At 44.0% G+C, this 26,144-nt stretch overlaps 3 protein-coding genes across 17 annotated transcripts in view; all 3 read right to left on the bottom strand.

Annotated features, from left to right (window-relative positions):
- Nucleotides 1-26,144, bottom strand: part of LOC117737724 (protocadherin gamma-C5-like) — a 72,199-nt gene that overhangs the window by 3,097 nt on the left and 42,958 nt on the right. For 3 of the 15 annotated variants that reach the window (XM_034543872.1, XM_034543854.1, XM_034543864.1), the window contains 3 exons: nt 3,868-3,926; nt 2,896-2,949; nt 578-675 (listed from right to left, as the gene is read on the bottom strand). In XM_034543872.1, coding sequence (XP_034399763.1) covers nt 578-675; nt 2,896-2,949; nt 3,868-3,926 — 211 coding nt within the window. Of the gene's footprint in view, nt 1-577; nt 676-2,895; nt 2,950-3,867; nt 3,927-8,834; nt 11,679-12,555; nt 15,108-15,974; nt 18,480-26,144 lie in introns of those variants that run through there. The other 12 variants (XM_034543865.1, XM_034543855.1, XM_034543866.1 and 9 more) reach the window with 8 other exon arrangements.
- Nucleotides 19,023-21,863, bottom strand: LOC117737730 (protocadherin gamma-C5-like). Its single transcript, XM_034543879.1, has one exon. The coding sequence runs from the start codon at nt 21,640-21,642 to the stop codon at nt 19,177-19,179; it is 2,466 nt and encodes an 821-aa protein (XP_034399770.1). The 5' UTR covers nt 21,643-21,863; the 3' UTR covers nt 19,023-19,176.
- Nucleotides 22,345-25,179, bottom strand: LOC117737745 (protocadherin gamma-C5-like). The gene has a single exon (XM_034543895.1). The coding sequence runs from the start codon at nt 25,159-25,161 to the stop codon at nt 22,654-22,656; it is 2,508 nt and encodes an 835-aa protein (XP_034399786.1). The 5' UTR covers nt 25,162-25,179; the 3' UTR covers nt 22,345-22,653.

Below are 26,144 nucleotides of genomic sequence, written 5' to 3'. Positions count from 1 at the left end.
GTTCATGTTATTATTGTGACTTCCACAGTAAAAGCCCACAGATTAATAACTGCGTGTGTCCCTCTGCAGTGCCTGGTTCAGCAGTCACTGCAGGAAAAGAGAAATAGGGCAGTAGAAGGGGGACATGTTGTGCAACACGGGAATCTTTAGTTACGTATGAGCCTAAAGGTGGCATATTACATAACCTTTCATGTAGCTCTATAGCTTCTGCTTATGGCAAAACACTACGCTTGTGATGAGTGTTTAAAGTGGAAACATGCATCTCTTTTGTGTAGTCGAATTCAACAAATCAACTGTACCGTTTATCTGAGGGACTACAGGTAGTTGCGTTAACCGTCTGAATATTCTCCGGATAATTATTAACACACAAGCACGAAATGGAAACATCAATGTGGACAGAGAGAGCTTTATCAATGAGCGAGTCTCGCTAGTTGCCCTGCAACTAAACAGGAACCCAAATAAACAACCTCTGCCCAAGCACCCTCTCCAAGGTTATGAAGAGAACAATAAATTGATTTGGAAAAGAGAAGATGAATCGATAGAAGGGAGGAACAAGATGACGAGTTATAGGACTCACCGTTAGCTGCAGCCATCAGGGCCTGAAGCTGCTCAGCCTCAGTTGGGGGTTGGGGCCATGGGCCAGTTCCCATGGCAACCTCAGGTCCTCCAGTTGCACTGTGGCGAAAACAAGGAAAGAACAACTGTAAATAACTGGTTGTTCATCCTCTCCAATGCGTCTTTAGCTCACTGGTTTGACAGTTGGTGGTTTATGATGTTAAGGCAAAGCAGCTGATGGCCAAATACACAGCCTGACGGGAACTCAGCAAGGAAAACAAGGATGTATAGTTTACAAACAGGGTGTGTCTCAAACAAATACGCACTCTTAAGCACACTCTTGTATTTCTGCACACTTACACACAGAAGCAAGCGTGTTCACGCATTCACAGGGTCAACATTTTACGGTATTCACACTCTCCGGTATGACCATGAGCACTGCGCCGTCTAGCAAATCTTAATAAATATTTAATGATCCCCCTTTTAAAGGAAATAGCTGTCTGCGTAGTCACACATGCAGCGCTCGGTAGGCACTAAGCATTTCCATCTGGGCAAATTTCAGCTTCAAAAGGCTTGTTTATTTAAAGTCTGCAATTTGCATGTGGGGGCAACAAAGGAGAACGCAATCCTGCCATTTATTATGCTCACCTACTTATTTCCACTCAAACTCTTGTGACACACCAGCACAAACTTTCCAACTAGATCGAGGTCACAATGCTTTAATCTTGGCTCTGCTCCTTTTCCCAATGTACCAATAAACCTCCATATGTGGATTTTTAGATCATATTTTGGTACGACCATGAAACTCCAGTATGTTTTCTTCACACTAGTGGTACACTGTCAGAAAAATAATAAATAAATGTCTCTCCACTTCAGTAGAAGTCACAACAAATTCTATGAAACCATTATGGAGTGCAAAAACAATATCCGTGTTTTTAACTAATTTCTCATCCTCCTGAATTGAGTGTCAATACATTGGTGGTTTGACCATGAGGGCATTTAGTGGATGATCATTAAGTGAACAGCTTTAAAGAGGACAGCACATTACACATTGAAGTCTGAGAACTCACTATCTGACAAATACAGGCAGTAGCAATAAATGAGAAAAATAGGACTATATGCTTATAGCTAGTGTGTTAAATAGATGGGAGATAAAGAGGGACACTCTCTTTCCTATTTAAAAGCAACTAAAACAAGTATTGGACAAATTGGTCTCCATCAGGGTATTAAGGGAAAGTAAAGGACACAAAAAGGAATTCTAACATAAAAACAGGAATTTGTTCAAGTGCAAGTTGCCAGATTTCGCTGCCAACACTCTGAAGTGTTTCGCAGTTTGGCGCCAGAGAGAGACTGAGGGAGAGAAACATGTTAGGTCTGTGCCAGACAGCCAATGAGAAACAGGCTGTGTAAGAGCATGGTCAGTAAAGCCAGGGCAGCCATTTTGTGCCTCTTCACATTTAGATAAAAGGGCATGCTTAATTTGAGCTAAATTAGCATCTCTCTGTACTGTCATTTCCTATAATTTCCTGTGGTTGTGTTAAGCGCTTCCTGTGCCCAGGATTATCACTTCCTGTGGGCAAGATTGTCAACTGTGGTCCAGGGGGATGTCCTTGGTTGGCCAGACAAGGATGTCGTTTTCCTCTGCAACCTCACATGACCTGTTTTATCTCTAAGGCTGGGTCTCCTTGTTTTGCAGAGAACCTTGTAGACATTAACTTATTTAATGTAAGGTCTTTCATCCAGTCCCATGATTCACATGCTGGCATCTGACCTCAGGAGTTGGATATGGAGTGCTGTTTACTTAATTGAGGAACTTTGTAACCCCTCACGGGTGTTTTAAAGAAATTAATCATGAAACAGCTGTCTGTATTGTCTCTTTGTTGTTGATAAATCACACGTGGTGATGTTGAGCTACAACCATCACAGACACGCATCAAAGGCAACACTGTATGGTAAGCCAGTCTCCTAGAAGTAGAGAAAACAAGAGTTCTCAGGGTATAATGACTATGTATAGCACACATACAAGGCATAACAAATCACTGCACGCAAACGTGTCACAATCCTTTCTACGCCACAGCAGGCATTGTGGCCTAAGCACATCAATCAACAAACCCCATCAAACTTTTAGGGAGACTAACAGAAGCTATGGGTTAGGTACATCTACACACAGTACAGCACTCAACTGCAGTGCACTACCTAAAATATGTTAGACTCTCTGCCCTTTTCAGCTGATTTGTGATCAGGTCCCTCTTTCACTGAGCAGTGACTTGAGAAACCTAAACACTGGTAAGCTTCTAAGGACAGAAAGTGACCATTTAGTGTCTACGTCTAAATTAGTACCTTGTCCCACTCTTCGGCGTCCATCGTATGTGTGTACCGTATGGCATGTGGGGACTAAAAACACAACATGTTATACAGTCTGCAAGAACCATTGTGTATTTGACTGAAGGCTGGAGTTAGTGTTAGTGTTAGTATTCCCTGTGGTATTGTATAACAACAGTGGTGTTTGTGTCAGTGTGTGTCTAACATTTTCCTGACTTAAAAGAACAATTTGCCCCAGCTGGTATGTTTCAGGAAGAATGTGTACAATCATTGTTGTGAAAACTGTTACTGCACCCACTCTGTTTTAGCCCACACAATATGGGCAAAGGAGCAATCATTAACCATTGTCATACACACTCACTAAAACACACAACTGAAACATATAAAGACAATTAATCTATCGTTTAAGCAAGTCAGTAAGCCTCGCAAGTGTGGCAGAAGCGGTAAAGAGAGCAAGAAGGATAAATACAGGATCCAATCCCCCCACCAGCTCTGGTCACCGTCCCTCATCAGTAGTACTGAGTGATGGCGCACAGGCTCAGGGAGCGCAGAGACGAGAGGAACAGGAGGGGAGGGGAGGGGAGGGGGAGGGGAAGCTGCGGCAGCCATTTTATAAAGCAGCCAGCAACAAGGCAGAGATGCTCATTCAGGAGTGTAAATCAAGAATTGGAATTCACTGCAAGTAAAATCATCACCACAGTGTAATTCGAAGTCTGATTCAGATGGTTGCATTGTGACTTTGATGTCATCAGCTCTTTACAATCAGCGAGTTCTTATGGTTACAGCACCCGCTACCATCCCCCTCTTTTTGTATTCCTCATCCTTCCTCACTCCCTCTGTCTTAATGATAAGCTTGCCTTGTGCAGCCCAACAACATGTCCTTGACATTACTCAGGATGTTATCCTATATATATATATATATATATATATATATATATATATATATACACTGTATATATCATATATATGTGTGTGTCTCACTTTACTCACCCACTAGGTCCAGGTCTCGGTCCCTGTGTGAAGCGCCAGTCATTGTTGGGGGGCTTTTGCTGTAAAGAGAAGAGAAGTTGCAACATGAGTTGTATGTTTCATTGCAACAACAGCAAGACCGTTCAGAGATGGAACTTTTGGTTCAAGAGATGTTGCTTTGTGCCTGGCACATCTGTGTGAGATGGTGTATGTCTGCATGTCTGTGAGGCTCAACAAAGGGTTACATCTGGAAAGAAATATATATATATATATGCTCAGGCATCCATGTTGTTCCAAAAGCTGTGGAGCATCAAATGCAGCAAGGAAACTCACACGCAGAAACAAAGACAAAATGGGACTCGCAACAAAAACAAAAGGCAGATCATATCAAAAAGAGAACTACAGAATCACATGACTGCAAAATCCACTATAGAAGCCCTGAAAATGCACATACACCGCAAGATGAATCACAATCAAGTATCATTGGTGAAGAAATGCAGGCAAAACATAACTCTACAATAAGACCTTTTGGGGAACAGATTGGTGAGCTTTCCTGTCAATTGAGTAACTACATGGCTCTCATAAGAATCTATTGAATAGACGCAGAGGACAGAAAGAGTCCGTGGAAGGTAACCTGTGTTATTTTGATACCAAAACGTCATCGAGATAAGGCAACAATGGTGGCTCAGCAGTGCTAAAAGCCTCTCTCTTCTTTATGTGTCCCTGCTTCTCTCTATAAATGTCTTCAAGCCCATTGCACTCTTGTCCATTTCCACCTCGCTGGCCATACCACCATGTCTTTTCCATCTCTCTAGCTCTTTCCCTCTCTCTCCGGCTCTCTTGTTGTGCAGTGATGCGGAGAATAGACCTTGGCTTGGCTCCAGATTCTGCAGCCTAATCGACACAAGAGCTCCCAGGAGAGAGAGGCCAGCAGGATGATGTGCTGCATTATTAAAAGAGATGTTCTACCCGAGGGAATGATGCAAAGAAGCAGGAGAGAAGACCGAAAGAGTAAATACCTACACAAAAGGAACAGTTGAGACTGGAGCATCTATTAGCACGCAGGTAAACAAGGAACACCTGAATGGTGACTTATTGAATGCACAAAAAGAGACGGACAAAGGAACACAGGTTGTTAAAAAAAAAAGGTGAAATAGAGAATAGTGTTCAGTACCATAACAAGTGACTGCCACGCCATGAAAAGAGAACTACAGAGAACTCAACAGCTATCTAAATAGGGGAGAGAAAGAAGAAACTTTGGTATATTGTCTGATCTACTGAGACCTATGAAGGACACTGCTAATAGTGAGGGGGAGTGTGAATGATAACGTGGTAAGCACATGTGGTCAATTTCCTTTCAATGTCGTCTACAAACGGGTCTGTTTCACCGTGGTGGCTACTCAACACAATCAGTTGAGTCCGAAACACTCAAGAAAAGTGTGCTTGGATATATCGTTATAACAAACTGCCATTATTGCACCATAAAACCATGGTGGACGAGGATGAGAATAGGAGGGCATATTTGAACTCTTGTCCTCCTTTCAGACCAGAACCTGGTCGATGTTTCGAGTTTAAAAGTGGACTCAAAGATGTGTGCAAGTATGTCTGAGCTTTGGTATAGAGAGAAAAATCCGCACTGAGTGGAGGCAAACATCCAGAGAGGCCCAGCATTCCAGCTGTGTGACTCGCTCTCACCGCACACACACTCACAGACACACGCTTGTCAATTCCAAGGTCTAATCCCATACAGGCATGTGGAATAAAGAGTAACAGTGGAATATGTGGCCCCACTGCTTACTTAAGGTAAACAGTACTGTATCCTGCATGCTTCAATATGGTCCACTTGGCTGCACATACATATCACAAGCAGACCGGTAATATCCATAATAATGGATATCTGCTCAAGAAGAAAATTACACTTCATCTTCTCACTCAGCCGGACCATAAACTGCAAAGAGTTGCTGTGTCCTTAGGTTGTTTAGACAACAACAGTTGCCAGGAAAAACAAATCTCAAGCCAGGTTTAATGACATACAGGGATACAAAATTATTGACTTTAAGTCTAGTTATCTGAGCATCTTAAGATGTGCTTGTTTTTGTTGTTTCATAGTCTCTGAAGTGAGTTGATTACTTAAAATGAGATGAAGACATAAACAATGTTTAAGACCTTTTTCTTTTCTTCCAGAGTGCATGTTCAATTTAAAAGGCAGAAGATAGAGAGAGGAAGTAAAATACTAGTCAGGGTCAATGAAGAGAGATGAAGGGATTACAGCTCTGTGGGCCCCGATTCTCATACAATTGAAATATGTTCAAACCAGCCTGGAAGCTGTATACACTTTCCTTCCATCTATAAATTGAACCAAAGAGCTTTGAGGGCTCTCCAGGTGCTTACAACCTGAAAGAGTCCCTTAACTACAACAACACAATATACAACAGTTGAACAACTATCATATGAAGAGATGATATGGATATTCAATATGTGTGATTATGTGAGCACCGGATTAAACCGGACTGATCAGCTCATGGGCACATCTGGACTTCATCCAGTATGTTTGAGTAAATGTGAGCTAAAACATCTGGTTTACTGCTTAACTACTTCTCTATCATGATCCACAAAGGTTTATCAGGTTTGCACAGCCAATACATTCTCATCCCTTTCTCTCCCTGTGACATGGGTGAAACGATACATTATATGCAGAAACTCACTTCACACATACAGGTCCATCTGGTATTCCTTATGAAAGATTCAGTTTCTGACCACGTGCACACATTATTTTTATGTTAAGGGAACTGTGGCTGAACAGAGGATAGCATGTCTGTTCTGTGGCTCTGATCACTTTCAACATGCTTAGACATACACACCACACCCGTCACTATAACATAACCTTCAGCACAAAGGGAATTATTATGCCAGTAAAAATCTAAAGAAATATAGAATGTATTACCACTAAAATGCTGTATTCATTATATTGTTAATTCATTACAAGGGAAAGACTGAGCGCTGTGACAAGATAAAAGCACAATGTGTGCTGCTTGATTTAAATATTGCTCTTCTTTAAACAAACATCATGACTCAACTCACAAAACCCCTGAGGACAGTTTTTTCTGAACCGCATGAGCCAGTTTGTCGCATGTGCAGCTACGTCATCCATATAAAAGTATATTTACAAAACACTCGTCCGAACTCAGTGCACGTGCCAACTCTTGTACACTCCCACAGACTCAAAGACTGAACTAACATGGTCATGGGACTATTCACATCCTGCTTCAAAGATTGAAGTGAAGAGGCAACTTAGTTGGTCAGTGAAACTCGTCCCATCAGGATTACATGGCACCACTGAGTCAGTTAATCATGGGAATCTTTTGCAGGCCAAGTGGGAGTAAATCAACCATTTAATTTATTTACTAATGTTTCTAAGATCATTATACATACCCCCCAAACTTTCTGTGTTTGCACGTGGTTAAATAGGGTATACCAACACCACACACTGCTGATGAATAGAGCATACAGGGAAGGACAGTGGGAAGTGACTGACAATTGGGTAGTAAGGCCCCAGGGTCCTGCTAAAGTTACACACTACTGGAGGCTCCTCGTGCATGGCTGTTTCACAATCTCACACGCAAGCATAGAAACACCCACTCTAAAGCCATTATAGCCTGCGGCGTCTGTCGCCATGGCACACGTGCGTAAAGAGCCATCCTCCTTTTATTTTTCTCGAGCCCTCTCTCTCTTTTCCTCTGTTGTCCGCATCGACACGTGTCACTAGAACAAGGAGACAGATGGTATCCTGCTGACCTCAGGAACAACCTAATTCAGCACAGAGAGACTGTCTCTGTAATAAAGACTTATGAGAAACAGGAGAATCTTATGGATGTTAAACAGACACAAGGGTAAAGATCCTGTTGTTGTGTTGAGAAGAAATAGCTATCACCAAAACACCACAGCAACAATAATAATCTTAAATTTAACTCTATATTACATATGACATGGTTAAGGATGAACTCTGAGGATGAATGGGTTAAGAAAGAGAAAACCTCATACTTTGTCATGGAATCCCGTGAAGTGACTCATCCTGGTGACAACACCAGCAGTCTTCTATCCCTGACTGTGCTTCTTTTACGTCAAAATACTAAATGTGTCTGTGTCTTATGCTTGTGATGAGTATCTGATTAGCTTTGCTTCACACCCGACTCTGAATACATGGACAAAAGTAATTTCTGGTCAAGGATCTAAGAATGAAAATATAAATCTTTCTGCAGAATTTACACAGTGAACACATCCTCACTTTTGTGAAGTAGAGTCCTGGAACCAATCACCCAAAGTTCAGAGGACAACAGGAAGTCAGGGGTCAAGCCACTGACCTCATGAATTCCTGTTTTTCAGCTACTGCTTTATTCTTTGACTACCCCACCCCAACCCTCTGACCATTTTCTTTCCTTGCCCCCCATATCTCTCCCCCTGTCATCCTGTTCCCCTCTGTCTCCCAGCCATTACACTGAGCCAACACTGCAGGGTATTTTCATCTGTCTGTCTCCTCCTCTCCATCTGTTAGGAGCACTTGTGTTTCCACCTCCTTTGACATTTCCGCTCCAACTACTTTCTTTCTGCATGATGATATCTGTAACGTTCAGTCCATAAAGAACAATTCCTCTCTGTTGTTTAGTTACTTGAAGTCAGGGATAGTAACACCACATCTCCTAGCCTCAGGTTAGATTACATATTAAGATGTTCTTCACTCTTCCCAAACCTGTGTAGTAGGACAACGGAGAGCTGTTTCACCATGTAGACAGAGATCCTTCAGATGAAACTTGTGAGGTTTCAAAATAATGCAGAGCTACGTGACATAGGGAATCTATACCATTACAAAATCAACATTTTAAAAAATACTTAAGGCATTTCCTGAACCCATCTAGATACTAAAACACCTGTAATGGTCTCATCCCACAATGGCACATCCCACCAATGCCATGCTTGCTCTAATCCCTCACCTCACTGGCTGAGTTCATAAGGTGCTTCCTGCTGAGTGTCATGTTGAGCGTGTTGTTGTGACTCAGCATGGGTGTCTTCATAAATACAAAGTCATTCCGGCTGGATATGGTGGAGTAACAGGGCCTGTAGGTACGTGTGTTGGGGTCCTGGGAACCACCCACAACCTCCATATATCGTATGGGCCCATCAGTATTGAGCTGCAGGTGCAGGTCCTTGCTCGGCCTCTGATGGTAGCGGCTGGACCTGTGATGACCGTAGCAGCAGCAGCAGTCAGAGTCTCCGAGCCCTGGGTCACGGTGCCTTAGGCAACGTACCATGAGGATGACAAAAGTGATAAAGGATACAGCTGATACACTGGCTAGAGCGATGATGAGGTACAAAGTGATGTCCGACATCCCAGTGCGATGGTAGAAAGGTGTGTGGCGAGGGCTTGCCGGAGCATCATTAATTGTGCCTTTCTCATCGACAGTTATTGTAATGTTCACAGAACTGGACTTCGGTGGGTCACCATTGTCCTGAATGATGACCATGATGTCATAAGTCGAGCCCCCTTCCTCCTCGGCCCATTTGCGGGCTGTACGGAGCTCACCAGTGTGGGCCCCAATACGGAACATGCCAGCATTTGGTCCAGGGACGATGGAGTAGAACAACCATGCATTGTGCCCACTGTCTGCATCCACCCCTACAAGTTTATTTACGAGGTGCCCTGGGCCCACAGATGGGGGCACAGTTAACTGTAATCCTTTGTCTTTTAGGTAGGAGGGGTGAACAATCACTGGCACATTGTCATTCACATCCACCACAAATACATGCACCGTGACGTTGGCTGTCCTTTGGGGCACTCCAGCATCCCGGGCCTGCACCTCAATGCGGAAAGCTTTAAGTTGTTCATGATCCAGAGAGCGCATGCTGTAGATCTGGCCACTCTCTGGGTTAATGTAGACATAAGAAGAGATAGGTGAGCCCTGGACCATGCTGGGAAATATAGAGTAGGAGATGCGAGCATTGTCACCAAGGTCCGGATCAGAGGCTGAAACGGCAGCAATGGGGGCACTGGCAGCGTTGTTCTCTGGGATGTCCACAGAGTATGAAGGCTGGGAGAAGGTGGGAGCGTTGTCATTTACATCAGAGAGCTTCACCACAAAGGTGGTTTGTGATGAAAGGGGAGGGGAGCCAGCATCAGTGGCCTTGATGACCACTGTGTACTCTGGGACAGTCTCACGGTCCAGGTTTCCAGCAGTGGTGAGGCTGTAATGCATGCCAAAAGCTGAATTAAGTTTAAATGGTAAACCTGGTTGGACAGTTAATGTAACCTCCCCATTTACAGCAGAGTCCAGGTCCCGTGCACTTATGAGCGCTATCACAGTCTCTGGTGCCGAGTCCTCTCTGATAGGACTGGTCAGTTTAGTCAGTGTTACCTCTGGTGCGTTGTCATTCACATCAATGATGTCCACTATGACGTTACAAGACCCCTCCATAGCGGGGGAACCACCATCTCTGGCCTGCACTGTGATGTGGTATGCAGTGGCTTTCTCGTAGTCCACATCACCCTTCACACGGATCTCCCCGCTTTTAGAATCCACACTGAAAAGGTTGAAAACGCGTTCCGGTGTGTACTTACTAAAAAGGAAAGATATTTCTCCGTTGTTACCCGAATCCGCGTCAGTCGCGTTCAATTTTGTAACTAAAGTGCCCCGTGCAACATTTTCTAAAAGCCTAACTTTCTTTACCGGCTCGTCAAAGATGGGAGCATTGTCATTTACATCCAGAATTTTAATGAGCATAAGTGTTGAGCCAGATTTCACCGGTTGGCCCCCATCTATAGCAGTGAGCAAAAGGCGAAACGAGGCCTGCGTCTCCCTGTCCAAAGGTTTATCCACTAGTAGCTCTGGAAACTTACTGCCGTCACTTTTAGTTTCCACATTCAAAATAAAAAAGTCATTAGCTGCGAGATGGTAAGTACGTAACGAGTTGGTACCCACGTCCGGGTCGTGTGCGCTCTCCAAACGGAACTTTGTGCCTGGAGCCGCCGCCTCTGATATCTCCAGAGAAATGTTGCTGGTTGAAAACTGCGGAGCGTTGTCATTCACATCCAGAATGTCCACCACGACGCGATGAATGTCTAAAGGTTCCTCCAGAAGTATTTGAAGATGTAGTGAACACGCTGAACTTAGTTCGCACATTTGTTCCCTGTCAATTTTTTGCTTGATGACCAAATCGCCGGTCGCCAGCTTCACCTCAAAATACTGTGTTGTGGACTCCGAGACCACCCGCAATCTCCTCTGAACAATCCCCTGAGCAGTAAGACTCAAATCTTTAGCAATATTCCCAACGACAGAGCCCGGGCTTAGTTCCTCCGATACGGAATAGCTGAGCTGAGCCGAGGCACAGGAGAGGCACGCTAGATAAAAGCAAAGCCTCCACAGCCTCCCTCCTCCGGAGCGCTTCCTCTGTTTGGAGTCCATTGTGCTGCGCTCCGAGGATCGGAGAATGGGAAAGTTTTTAACTTCTTCTTTCACCGTAACGTATCCATAGCAATGTTAAAACGAGGAGGTCAGGCTTGATGATAGACATTTCCTTTTTAAAAATAGAGCGATGGGAAGTTTTGATGTGATCATTTCGGCCGTCTTTTAAGAAAAAACGAAGACGAAAAAATCAATGTATTTTCTGCCTTCGCTGAAACTCCCTGCTCTGTCTCTGCCTCGCTCCACACATGGGCGGGGAGAGGCCACAGAGGCCTCCCCCCATTGGAGGGCAGGGCTGGACCAGCTCTGTCACACATCTCACACACAGAGTGAAAACTTTCCAGTGACTCCTCTTCCACTGGCAGGCAAGTATCAACCTAATTCTCATTGTAAAAGTGTGAGAAGACAAGGCCCACTGAACCACAGAGGAGTATGGCATGACTTTGAAAAATGCCATTGTTCTTATTCCGAGATAAAACTATGGTGAATAGATGTTATCTTAATGTTATATCGTTTAAAAATGCCGCAGGAGCTCCTCATTATCAACACACAGCGAGTGCCAAGCAGATGTTATTTATAGCAATACTATTAGTATCCGCAGGGTGGCATGGTTTCCAAAAATACTTTCCCGTAACACCTACGTCTATCGATGGGAAGTTAAAAAGGGGCTTCATTAAGATGTACAAATGAAGAAATAAAATAAAAAATAAGCTATAAAAAGCCACGAAGACAACAATTTTAAGATACAGGCAATGCAGCCTAAAGCAACGAACAATGATTTGTTAAGGAAGCAACATCAATGAGAAAGTATCATTTTTGCAAACTATACAACTGAATGTAGTTTATAAAAATGCACCGCAGAAAGTTAGAGCGAAAGATATAGATGGCAAATAAACTAGTTTAACCTGGACATTTTAATTTAATATTAAAACAATGTTTTCACAAAAGGGAATGCAATATTTATATCTTGTTTTAGGTTTATAATCATTCATCGAAATATAAAATCAGATTATCTTAGTACAAAGTGTTATTCTATAGGAGTTACTTTTGCTAAAACATATAATGTATACACAAAAATATATTACATAGCCTTAATATTAAAATATAATCTAAATCGAAAGCTTAATTTGCCATAGTGATACAAAGTGATAGTGTAAAAAAAGTGTCGCGTTTTGTAACAAACAAATGAGGAGAATTCTGTTCAGCCACATTTGTAGATACACTTGTCACACAAGGACTTCTGTCATCTGCTCACCTGCTGGCTCTCAAAGGTCCAGGTGCTGTCGGGTAGAGACGCATCCACAACACTGATCACCTCCTTAAAGTCAGTGGTGCTGCTGGGTTTAATCAAAGTGAAATCACTGTACTCTGACATTGGAGACATACAGGACCTGAAGGACTGACTCTGAGACAACATGTCTCCTCCCAGGACCTCCACGTACTTGATAGGTCCATCAGTGTTGAGCTGAATCTGCAGGTTTCTGTTGGGGTTCTTGTAATTATCACAGTCGCTCCGTGTCATGCAGCAACTGTCGCTGCTTCTGCTGCTCCTCATGCATTTAACCGCTAAGATGAGAAACGTCACCAGAGACAGCACGGACACCGAGGCCAGAGAGAGAATCAAATACAGAGTGATTCTCCCAGTTTTCTTGCTGGGCTCGGACACTTTCTGTCGGAGGTCTAAGATGGGCTCATGGAGGCCGTCCTCCAGCAGGATGGACACCGTGACTGTGGCGGACTGGACCGGTTCCCCGTCGTCCTTGATCTCTATAAGCAGCCTCTGAGAGGAGTCGTCCTGCTCGGACACAGCGCGTTTAGTCCTCACCTCCCCTGTGTACAGATTGACCGTGAACAGAGAGGCGTCTGTGGCCTCCGTTAGTTTGTAGGAGATCCAGGCGTTATGGCCCGAGTCAGCGTCCACGGCCGTCAGCTTAGTAACCAGGTGTCCCGCTTTAGCGGAGCGGTCCATCCTCTGATGGGAGAGGGAGCCCAGGGCAGCGGAGGAGGGGTAAATAACAGCGGGGGCGTTGTCGTTCTGGTCCAGGATAAAAACATGGACAGTGGCGTTGCTACTGAGAGACGGAGAGCCCTGATCCTTTGCCTGGACCTGAATCTGAAACACCTTCAGTTTCTCATAGTCAAACGAGTGCATGCTGTAGATGCTGCCGTTATCTGAGTTAATGTAAACATACGATGAGACAGAAACGTCCTGCACTTTAGAGTCCAAGATGGAATAAGAGATTTTCGCGTTTTCACCAAAATCCAGGTCCGATGCTGAAACTGAGTACAGTATAGAGCCTGGTACCCCGTTCTCTTTTAAATACACGTTATAGGAGGGCTGAGTGAATACAGGGGGGTTGTCATTCACATCAGTGATGCTGACAGCTATAATTTTCTTACTCGACAGAGGAGGAGAGCCTGAATCAGTGGCTGTTATCTCAATATTATACTCCGAGAAACTCTCTCTGTCTAAAACACCATTGGTAACCAGCGCATAGTTATTAGAAAACGATGGTTTCAGATTAAAAGGAGAGCCTTTCGTGAGTTGCAACGTCACTTTGCCGTTATGATTGGAATCAAAGTCTCGCCCACTGATCAAAGCAACCACGGTACCACTTGGTGCGTCTTCGCGTACTGGCTTCGGCTCAGAAGTAAAAACTATTTCTGGAACATTATCATTGAAATCCGTTACATCAATCTGCACACGACAGTGGCCTTCCATTTCAGGGCTGCCTTTATCTTTTGCAGTTACATCAATGTCATATGACTTGGTGGTTTCGTAGTCTAATTTCCCTTTAAGAGTAATTTCACCCGTTAAAGGGTCAATATCGAAGATTGACAATAACACATCTGGTGTCCGAGAGCCGAATGAGAATTCAATTTCACCATTTAAACCTTCATCTGCATCTGTTGCTTTTGGCTTTATAACGATAGCCCCCTTTACACTTGTTTCACCCAGGGTTACTTTGTACACGTTTTTTTCAAACACCGGGAAGTTATCATTTATGTCTAGCACGTTTATGGTTATTTGTGAAGTTCCGGATCTTGGTGGATTCCCACCGTCTAATGCTGTGAGTAATATTTTATGAACAGCTTTTCTCTCTCGATCTAGAGGCTTTTCTAAAACAAGTTCCGGAACGGTCTTACCACCCTCAATTTCTTTTATTTTGAGGGAACAACACTCATTTTTACTTAGAGTATATGTTTTCAAGGAATTGCTTCCGACGTCGGGGTCCGTTGCGCTCTCCAAAGGAAAGCGCGTGCCAACTGCTGCTAATTCTGCTACTTTTAAAGAAAATTCATTTGAAAGGAAACTCGGAGAATTGTCATTAATATCTCGTATTTCTACTTCCATTCTGTGTAACTGTAGCGGGTCCTCTATAACCACTTGCAGAGGTAGAACACAGCTGGCGCTTTGTCCACATAGAGCCTCTCTGTCTAGTCTGTCATTCACTACCAGCTCGCCCTTCCCCGCATCCACAGTGAAATACTGCTTATCAGCCTCAGAAGCGACACGCAGTTTACGGACAAAAACATCTGATAGTCCCAACCCCAGATCTTTGGCTAGATTTCCTACCACAGAGCCCTGTTTCAGTTCCTCCGGGATGCTGTAACGAGTCTGTCCGTTTATTGTACTCCACAAGAGAAAGAAATGATGCCACCAGAGCGCGAGCCATCTCCAGTCTCGGTATCCCATTGTCTTTGTCATCCCCGGTTCAGTGTACTGCATCATTTCCAATCCACAAGAACAGCAAACATAAAGTTAAAATCCGTATTCCGAGAACGTGACATATTCCCTTAAAAATATGCTTGTTCATGGTCAACGATTAAATTACAGAACCATAAACTCAGAGGAGGCAATATGAACGATTTGCCTACTCTCCTCCATCCCCGAGCATTGTGATTTGGTGCTGAAGCTGCATGGGGGAGGGAGTAGATCTCTTTGTACAGTTCAGATTGCTATTGGTGCACAGCATCCATCTCTCACATCCAATGAGAGAGAGTGAAACTGCAGCATCGTTAAAGGCACAACAACCCCACACACAACCGGACATGCCATTCAAATCCCCATGACTTATATGAACGTTAAATACAAACTCATAGTAAAATCAATAGTTGTAAAATAAACGTCAACAGTTTACATTTGATCTGATGAGACTAAATATACATATTTGGCTTTAAAATGCAACCATCAGCGTTGTTGTGAGTAAATAGGTCCAGATGTTGAATAAAAAAAGTTATTTGGTTTGTTAGTTAAACGGTAAAGCATTTTCATCGTTACCCAGAAGCCATCAAGAACAGTCTTATACTGTGCCCACCGTGCGCCTCATGAATTAGAGTCGCTGTCCAACACTGTGGTGCTGAAACGCTCAGCTCGAAACGCTAGTCAACATCCAACTCACTCTTCAGGTCAAATGACAACAGCTACGGTGCCACACATGCTGTCGAAGTTAATTACACGTTTTATTGTGCATTTACATTTGTTATTTACATTACAAATACACCAACTAACAAGGTAACACATATCCCACATGTTGGGGATGAATATTAAAAACTTGTTTTCATGACTTCTGAGCGAAAGCAAAATGCGTGCTTTCTTTGCAGTTACATGCAGCGTAAGTAATAGTCTTATACAACTGTATGATATCATTGTTTCCTTTACTCTCTGCTCACCTGCTGGCTCTCAAAGGTCCAGGTGCTGTCGGGTAGAGACGCATCCAGAACACTGATCACCTCCTTAAAGTCAGTGGTGCTGCTGGGTTTAATCAAAGTGAAATCACTGTACTCTGACATTGGAGACATACAGGACCTGAAGGACTGACTCTGAGACAACATGTCTCCTCCCAGGACCTCCACGTACTTGATAGGTCCATCAGTGTTGAGCTGAATCTGTAGGTTTCTGTTGGGGTTCTTGTAATTATCACAGTCGCTCCGTGTCATGCAGCAACTGTCGCTGCTTCTGCTGCTCCTCATGCATTTAACCGCTAAGATGAGAAACGTCACCAGAGACAGCACGGACACCGAGGCCAGAGAGAGAATCAAATACAGAGTGATTCTCCCAGTTTTCTTGCTGGGCTCGGACACTTTCTGTCGGAGGTCTAAGATGGGCTCATGGAGGCCGTCCTCCAGCAGGATGGACACCGTGACTGTGGCGGACTGGACCGGTTCCCCGTCGTCCTTGATCTCTATAAGCAGCCTCTGAGAGGAGTCGTCCTGCTCGGACACAGCGCGTTTAGTCCTCACCTCCCCTGTGTACAGATTGACCGTGAACAGAGAGGCGTCTGTGGCCTCCGTTAGTTTGTAGGAGATCCAGGCGTTATGGCCCGAGTCAGCGTCCACGGCCGTCAGCTTAGTAACCAGGTGTCCCGCTTTAGCGGAGCGGGGCATCCTCTGATGGGAGAGGGAGCCCAGGGCAGCGGAGGAGGGGTAAATAACAGCGGGGGCGTTGTCGTTCTGGTCCAGGATAAAAACATGGACAGTGGCGTTGCTACTGAGAGACGGAGAGCCCTGATCCTTTGCCTGGACCTGAATCTGAAACACCTTCAGTTTCTCATAGTCAAACGAGTGCATGCTGTAGATGCTGCCGTTATCTGAGTTAATGTAAACATACGATGAGACAGAAACGTCCTGCACTTTAGAGTCCAGGATGGAATAAGAGATTTTGGCGTTTTCACCAAAATCCAGGTCCGATGCTGAAACTGAGTACAGTATAGAGCCTGGTACCCCGTTCTCTTTTAAATACACATTATAGGAGGGCTGAGTGAATACAGGGGGGTTGTCATTTACATCGGTGATGCTGACAGCTATAATTTTCTTACTCGACAGCGGAGGAGAGCCTGAATCAGTGGCTGTTATCTCCATGTTATACTCTGAGAAATGTTCTCGGTCTAATAAACCACTGGTTACCAGTGCATAATTATTAGAAAATGATGGTTTCAAACTGAAGGGAGAACTTTTGGGGAGTTTTAACGCCACTTTTGCGTTATCGCCGGAGTCAAGGTCTCGTGCTCTGATTAAAGCCACAACTGTGCCTCTTGGTGCGTCTTCGCGTATTGTGTTTGGTTTTGACGTGAGAACTATTTCTGGAGCATTATCATTAATGTCTATTACTATTACTTGCACACGACAGTGGCCCTCCATCTCAGGGACGCCTTTGTCTTTTGCAGTGATATCTATTTCATGCATTGGACTGTTCTCATAATCTAACTGACCTACCAAGGAAATTGCACCTGTACCTGAATCCAACTGAAAGATAGAAAACAGTGATTGAGGTGTGTGCTCTGCAAATACGTATTCAATCTCTCCATTAACACCCTCGTCCGCGTCAGTTGCTTCAACTTTTACAAGCACAGAACCAGCGATATTATTTTCATGTACAGTTACATTATACAACGGCCTTTTGAAAACAGGGACATTGTCGTTGTTGTCGAGGACAGTCACTATGATTTTTGTGGTTCCAGTTTTGACTGGATTGCCTCCGTCTAAAGCTGTCAGTAATAACTGATGGACACTTTGTTTCTCTCTATCAAGTGATTTCTCTAGTAAAAGTTCCGGAACCTTTCGATTACCAGACAGCTCTTTAATCCTCAAACCAAAGCACTCATCTTTACTTAGCATGTAAGATTTTAGCGAATTACTACCGACGTCCAGATCTTGTGCGGTTTCTAAAGGGAAGCGTATGCCCATGGCAGTAGATTCTGCTATCTTTAAAGATCGCTCCTCTGTTAAAAAAATGGGAGAATTGTCGTTTATGTCCCTTATTTCCACTTCTATGCGGTGTAGCTGTAGCGGATTCTCTGTAACGACCTGTAAAGGCAGCACACAGCTGGCGCTTTGTGCGCATAAACCCTCTCTGTCTATTCTGTCATTCACCACCAGCTCGCCCTTCCCCGCGTCCACGCTGAAATACTGCTTACCAGCCTCAGAGTCGACACGCAGTTTACGGTCAAAAATGTCTGATAGTCCAAAACCCAGATCTTTGGCTAGATTTCCTACCACAGAGCCCTGTTTCAGTTCCTCCGGGATGCTGTAACGAGTCTGTCCGTGTATTGTACTCCACAAGAGGAAGAAATGATGCCCCCAAAGCGCGAGCCATCTCCAGTCTCGGTATCCTATTCTCTTTGTCATCCCCGGTCCGTTAGAATACGTTATTTCCCATCGAGATATTCTTCAACACAATCAACCATTCAAATCCATCGCCAGAATGGAAAATCCAATATAAATAAATCCTTAAATAATTGGTATTAAAAGATATATTCTGGACGCCTTCGATGAGAGCATCTCCTCTCCAGCTCACTGTGAGGGTTACCGTGGTGTGACTGAATGGGGGATGGAGTAGATCTCTTTGTACAGTCTTGTGTGCTATTGGTTCACTGCATCCATCCCTGCTATCCAATCACAACGACCTAACTCTGCCTTTAACGCTACTGCACCCCCTCAAGGCAGCCGAACATTTGAACTAATCTAACATTACAGTGTCAGATTCGACCAATAATTGTCTTCATAGAAAATAAAAACTTAAAGGACAAAAAATTCAAGGATTTAATTCTAAACCCCCTAATCCACTGTACAATATATTTGCAAACGATTGAGAACTAATAATGATTAAAATATCAATCAGTAAGAAAACATGAATACTTAAATCTCATAAAATTCAATTCACAAGTGACTAAAAAACATTTGAAAAGGTAGAACTAACGTCTGATTATTAAAAGGAATATGTTTGTAGTGCTCTGATTCGCTTCAAAACATTCACTTTAAAAAAAAACTTCTTTATTTTCTTTTTACATAAATAATAAAAAATGCTAAACCGTCCAAATAATGATCAAAGCTCATTCAGGCTAAGAATGACTGAACACCTGTATAAGCTGGTCTGTCATCTGCTCACCTGCTGGCTCTCAAAGGTCCAGGTGCTGTCGGGTAGAGACGCATCCAGAACACTGATCACCTCCTTAAAGTCAGTGGTGCTGCTGGGTTTAATCAAAGTGAAATCACTGTACTCTGACATTGGAGACATACAGGACCTGAAGGACTGACTCTGAGACAACATGTCTCCTCCCAGGACCTCCACGTACTTGATAGGTCCATCCGTGTTGAGCTGAATCTGCAGGTTTCTGTTGGGGTTCTTGTAATTATCACAGTCGCTCCGTGTCATGCAGCAACTGTCGCTGCTTCTGCTGCTCCTCATGCATTTAACCGCTAAGATGAGAAACGTCACCAGAGACAGCACGGACACCGAGGCCAGAGAGAGAATCAAATACAGAGTGATTCTACCAGTTTTCTTGCTGGGCTCGGACACTTTCTGTCGAAGGTCTAAGATAGGCTCCTGGAGGCCGTCCTCCAGCAGGATGGACACCGTGACTGTGGCGGACTGGACCGGTTCCCCGTCGTCCTTGATCTCTATAAGCAGCCTCTGAGAGGAGTCGTCCTGCTCGGACACAGCGCGTTTAGTCCTCACCTCCCCTGTGTACAGATTGACCGTGAACAGAGAGGCGTCTGTGGCCTCCGTTAGTTTGTAGGAGATCCAGGCGTTATGGCCCGAGTCAGCGTCCACGGCCGTCAGCTTAGTAACCAGGTGTCCCGCTTTAGCGGAGCGGGGCATCCTCTGATGGGAGAGGGAGCCCAGGGCAGCGGAGGAGGGGTAAATAACAGCGGGGGCGTTGTCGTTCTGGTCCAGGATAAAAACATGGACAGTGGTGTTGCTGCTGAGAGACGGAGAGCCCTGATCCTTTGCCTGGACCTGAATCTGAAACACCTTCAGTTTCTCATAGTCAAACGAGTGCATGCTGTAGATGCTGCCGTTATCTGAGTTAATGTAAACATACGATGAGACAGAAACGTCCTGCACTTTAGAGTCCAAGATGGAATAAGAGATTTTGGCGTTTTCACCAAAATCCAGATCAGATGCTGAAACTGAGTACAGTATAGAGCCTGGTACCCCGTTCTCTTTTAAATACACATTATAGGAGGGCTGCGTGAATACAGGGGGGTTGTCATTCACATCAGTAACATTTACATTTATAGTCTTCTTTGTCGACAGAGGAGGCGAGCCTGAATCAGTGGCTGTTATCTCAATGTTATAGTCTGAGAAACTCTCTCGGTCTAAAGCAGTGCCGGTAACCAGCGCGTAATTATCAGAAAAGGAGGGTTTCAGATTAAAAGGAGAACTCCTGGGTAGCTGTAATGTAACTTTACCGTTGTCACCGGAGTCGAGGTCTCGGGCACTGATTAAAGCTACCACAGTACCCCTTGGTGCATCCTCAGGCACAGAGTTTGGTTTGGAGGTCAGAAATATATGTGGAGCATTATCGTTAACATCCAATACTTCAATATGAGCAGTACAATGTCCCTCCATTAACGGAGTCCCTCTGTCTCGTGCGCTAATGTCTATTTCATAATTTGCATTTGTTTCAAAATCTAGTTTCCCTTTAAGACGTATTTCCCCAGTTAACGAATCAACATCAAACATCGATAGTACAGTATCTGGTGTGTGAGTTCCAAAAGAGTACTCTATTTCCCCATTAGGACCCTCGTCAATATCTTTTGCTGTCAGTTTAAGGATGCATGCACCTTGTACACTATTTTCGCTAATAGAGACTTTGTAAACATTGTTCTCAAATACAGGAAAATTATCGTTATTATCAAGCACATTTATGGTTATCAGCGAGGTCCCAGATTTCACTGGGTTCCCCCCGTCTATAGCTGTTAGTTGAAGCAGATGAACAGGCTTCTTTTCTCTGTCTAGAGATTTAGACAAGACTAGCTCTGGGACTTTCCTCCCACCCGACAAATCTTTAATCTTTAAACTGAAAAAATCGTCTTTACTCAAAGTATAGGACCGCACTGAATTCACTCCGACATCAAGATCTTGCGCTGCCTCCAAAGGAAAACGTGCCCCTGCCGCTGTCGACTCTGCTATTTGTAATGTTATGTCTTGCGAGGGGAATCTTGGAGAATTATCATTGATATCTTGTATTTCCACCTCAACCCGGTGCAATTGTAACGGTTTATCGATGACGACCTGCAGTGGTAGAACACAGCGGGCGCTTTGTCCACATATAGTCTCTCTGTCTATTCTGTCATTCACCACCAGCTCGCCTTTCCCCGCATCGACGCTGAAATACTGCTTACCAGCCTCAGAGGCGACACGCAGCTTACGGTCAAAAATGTCTGATAGTCCCAAAGCCAGATCTTTGGCTAGATTTCCTACCACAGAGCCCTGTTTCAGTTCCTCCGGGATGCTGTAACCAGTCTGTGCGTTTATTGTACTCCACAAGAGAAAGAAATGATGCCACCAGAGCACAAGCCATCTCCAGTCTCGGTATCCTATTGTCTTTGTCATCCCCGGTCCGTTAGAATTATATCACATTGAGGTTGTTGAAAAGCCGATAGTTATCCATTGCGTAACGCATTAATCCAAAACAAAAATACAAAATATGTTCATACCGAAAACTAGACACATTTTTTTCTTTTTTAATTCTGAAAAGAGTGTCGTTACCTCTCGTTCAGCTGGGTGCAATGTAACTGAGTACGGTGCTGAGGCTGCGTGGGGGAGGGAGTAGATCTCTTTGTACACTTCTGAATCCTATTGGAGCACCATATTCAACTCTACCATCCAATAAGAAGGGGGGTGGGCAGTGCATTTAAAGACACATCCGGCCTTGAAACAATCTGCCTTGACCGATTCAGAGCTTGAAAAATAAATGATGAGATGCAAGTAAGAGTCGCCAGTAATGTTATTGAAATACAATGTAATTTGTTAATGACAACACAAATAGTATCTGTATTATGTTTTTTTTTCTATTTGTGACTTAAATGAGAAACAAGTGATGCTATTGTGCAGCGTGGTTACTGTAAGCAGTTCAGTTTTGTTATAAAGAAGCCTGAGTGTGTCGCTGTCCTACTGTGTGGTGCTGAAACTACAAAGGGAGCAATCCAACAACCTTAAAATCAAGTACCGTGCATGTACACAGTGCTAACTGCAGAATCGGAGCGTTGGCACAAGGTAGGTCTTCAATGTAAAATAAAAAGTATGTGAGCAACAGAAGTCTAGCATGTAATGTTGTTGATGTGTTAGGGAAGATGGCATGGTGGAAATGAGGAACAGCTCAATATCTTGTTTGTATTATCAAACTAACAACCTCTCGACAAAACGATTATATAATATGACAGGGTGTAACATTATAAGTGTAAACTACGGATAGGATGACCAAGGACAAATATCACCAGAACGCCAAACGCAAAGTTTAGTTTAGGAACGCAGCGAAAATAAATAATAAATAAACAACACCTGCTTGTGCCGGATTACTTCAACCCAGAACCGCACAATAACATATTCTTAAAGGACAGTAAATCAATAAAAAAGTGTATACACCGAAATAAAATTACACAGTGCTATTCTGCTCACCTGCTGGCTCTCAAAGGTCCAGGTGCTGTCGGGTAGAGACGCATCCAGAACACTGATCACCTCCTTAAAGTCAGTGGTACTGCTGGGTTTAATCAAAGTGAAATCACTGTACTCTGACATTGGAGACATACAGGACCTGAAGGACTGACTCTGAGACAACATGTCTCCTCCCAGGACCTCCACGTACTTGATAGGTCCATCCGTGTTGAGCTGAATCTGTAGGTTTCTGTTGGGGTTCTTGTAATTATCACAGTCGCTCCGTGTCATGCAGCAACTGTCGCTGCTTCTGCTGCTCCTCATGCATTTAACCGCTAAGATGAGAAACGTCACCAGAGACAGCACGGACACCGAGGCCAGAGAGAGAATCAAATACAGAGTGATTCTCCCAGTTTTCTTGCTGGGCTCGGACACTTTCTGTCGGAGGTCTAAGATGGGCTCATGGAGGCCGTCCTCCAGCAGGATGGACACCGTGACGGTGGCGGACTGGACCGGTTCCCCGTCGTCCTTGATCTCTATAAGCAGCCTCTGAGAGGAGTCGTCCTGCTCGGACACAGCGCGTTTAGTCCTCACCTCCCCTGTGTACAGATTGACCGTGAACAGAGAGGCGTCTGTGGCCTCCGTTAGTTTGTAGGAGATCCAGGCGTTATGGCCCGAGTCAGCGTCCACGGCCGTCAGCTTAGTAACCAGGTGTCCCGCTTTAGCGGAGCGGGGCATCCTCTGATGGGAGAGGGAGCCCAGGGCAGCGGAGGAGGGGTAAATAACAGCGGGGGCGTTGTCGTTCTGGTCCAGGATAAAAACATGGACAGTGGCGTTGCTGCTGAGAGACGGAGAGCCCTGATCCTTTGCCTGGACCTGAATCTGAAACACCTTCAGTTTCTCATAGTCAAACGAGTGCATGCTGTAGATGCTGCCGTTATCTGAGTTAATGTAAACATACGATGAGACAGAAACGTCCTGCACTTTAGAGTCCAGGATGGAATAAGAGATTTTGGCGTTTTCACCAAAATCCAGGTCCGATGCTGAAACTGAGTACAGTATAGAGCCTGGTACCCCGTTCTCTTTTAAATACACATTATAGGAGGGCTGAGTGAATACAGGGGGGTTGTCATTCACATCAGTGATGCTGACAGGTATAATTTTCTTACTCGACAGCGGAGGAGAGCCTGAATCAGTGGCTGTTATCTCAATGTTATACTCTGAAAACCTCTCTCGGTCTAAAGGACCACTCGTTACCAGTGCATAGTTATTAGAGAATGATGGTTTTAAAGTGAAAGGAGAACCTCTGGGTAGTCGCAATGTTACTTTACTATTATTACCGGAATCAGCGTCACGTGCGTTGATCAAAGCCACCACTGTGCCACTTGGTGAGTCTTCACGTACGGGCTGTGGTTCAGAAGTGAGAACAATTTCTGGAGTGTTATCATTAACATCTCCGACATCTATCTGTAGACGACAGTGACTCTCATTCTCAGGAACCCCCTTGTCTCTTGCAGTTATTTCAATTTTGTAAGACGTGGCTCTCTCATAATCTAAGGCTCCCTTTAAATGTATTTCCCCTGTTAATGAATTAATTTCAAATACTGATAAGACTGAATCCGGTGTCCGCAACGCAAAGGAAAATTCGACTTCTGCATTAGAACCCTCGTCAGCATCAGTTGCTCCAATTTTGATAACAAATGTATCTTTTTCAGTATTTTCCCCGAACGAAACTTTATATGTACTTTTATCAAAAACGGGGAAATTGTCATTTACGTCAAGCACTGAGATTGTAATCTGTGATGTTCCAGACATGACTGGGTTTCCCCCGTCTAATGCAGTCAGTAGTAGCTGATGGACTGCTTTCTTCTCTCGGTCAAGGGGCTTCTCCAACACTAACTCCGGAACTGTTTTGCCATCTTCAACTTCTTTCATTTTCAAAATGAAACAGTCGTTTTTTGTCAAAATATAGGATTTGACCGAATTACTGCCAACGTCAGGATCTTCTGCACCCTCTAGAGGAAAACGAGTCCCCACTGCTGCCGTTTCAGAGATTTTCAAAGACATGTCTTCTGCATGAAAACTAGGCGAATTGTCATTTATATCTTTTATTTCTACCTCGATCCGATGTAAGCTGAGTGGGTTTTCAAGAACAACCTGCAGAGGCAACACACAGCTCGCACTTTGTCCACATAAAGTCTCTCTGTCTATTCTGTCATTCACCACCAGCTCGCCCTTCCCCGCATCGAAGCTGAAATACTGCTCATCAGCTTCAGAGGAGACACGCAGTTTACGATCAAACATGTCTGATAGTCTCAAACCCAGATCTTTGGCTAGATTTCCTACCACAGAGCCCTGTTTCAGTTCCTCTTGTATGCTGTAACGAGTCTGTCCGTTTATTGTACTCCACAAGAGAAAGAAATGATGCCACCAGAGCGCAAGCCATCTCCAGCCTCGGTATCCCATTGTCTTTGTCATCCCCGGTCCGTTAGAATACGTTATTTCCCATGGAGAAAAACGAAATTATATCCAGTTCCAACGAGCGTTAGCAATCCCCATAAAAAGATGTGAAGCATTTTTGTTCATGTTTGAAGCTTAAATTAGCGATTTATTTTCTGCTCTGGGATATGAGAGCATCACCCACATCCTCCAGCTCTTTGCATGGTAAACGTCTACAGTGCTGAGGCTGCAAAAGGGGAGGGGATAGATCTCTTTGTACAATTCTGTATGTGATTGGTGCACAGCATCCATCCCTACCATCCAATGGGAACGGGACTGAACAGTGCTTTTGCTGTGCTTATAATCTACCAGATGTTGTGCTGTGTGTGTGAAAGGAGTCAGATGCATATATCATTAATGTGGCTTAACAACTGCGTTTTTAAAATAATACTCTCAAAAACGAATATTAGCTGAAGCCAAGTCAAAAACCCATCCTCTGTAACAAAGCATATAAATGTTCTTGAACTCCGACATACTTCAGGTTATATAAAAATGAATAACACGTCTGCCGCCATACGATTGTATATAATATTTCATTATGTTTGAGTTATGTAGCCTAAATGTTTTTTTGTAATTACAAGTTGCTGACGCATTGTGACGAATATATGCAATTATTGATTGAGTATGGACAATAACATCATTATAAGTGGACACTAATACAAAACATATGAGACTGATCAAACATGGCTTGTCTGCGTTCAGTTTTTACCATGAAAACAAGATTATCAGACGACAACCAAACGGCACAATGTGATTCAAATAACAAACTATAAAGGGGGCATCAAAATAAACTGTCATCTGCTCACCTGCTGGCTCTCAAAGGTCCAGGTGCTGTCGGGTAGAGACGCATCCAGAACACTGATCACCTCCTTAAAGTCAGTGGTGCTGCTGGGTTTAATCAAAGTGAAATCACTGTACTCTGACATTGGAGACATACAGGACCTGAAGGACTGACTCTGAGA

This window comes from Cyclopterus lumpus, chromosome 10 (assembly GCF_009769545.1).
Source record: "Cyclopterus lumpus isolate fCycLum1 chromosome 10, fCycLum1.pri, whole genome shotgun sequence".
Classification (NCBI taxonomy): Eukaryota; Metazoa; Chordata; class Actinopteri; order Perciformes; family Cyclopteridae; genus Cyclopterus; species Cyclopterus lumpus.
Note: the sequence above shows the minus strand (reverse complement) of the source record. Positions and strands in the feature narration are given on the sequence as shown.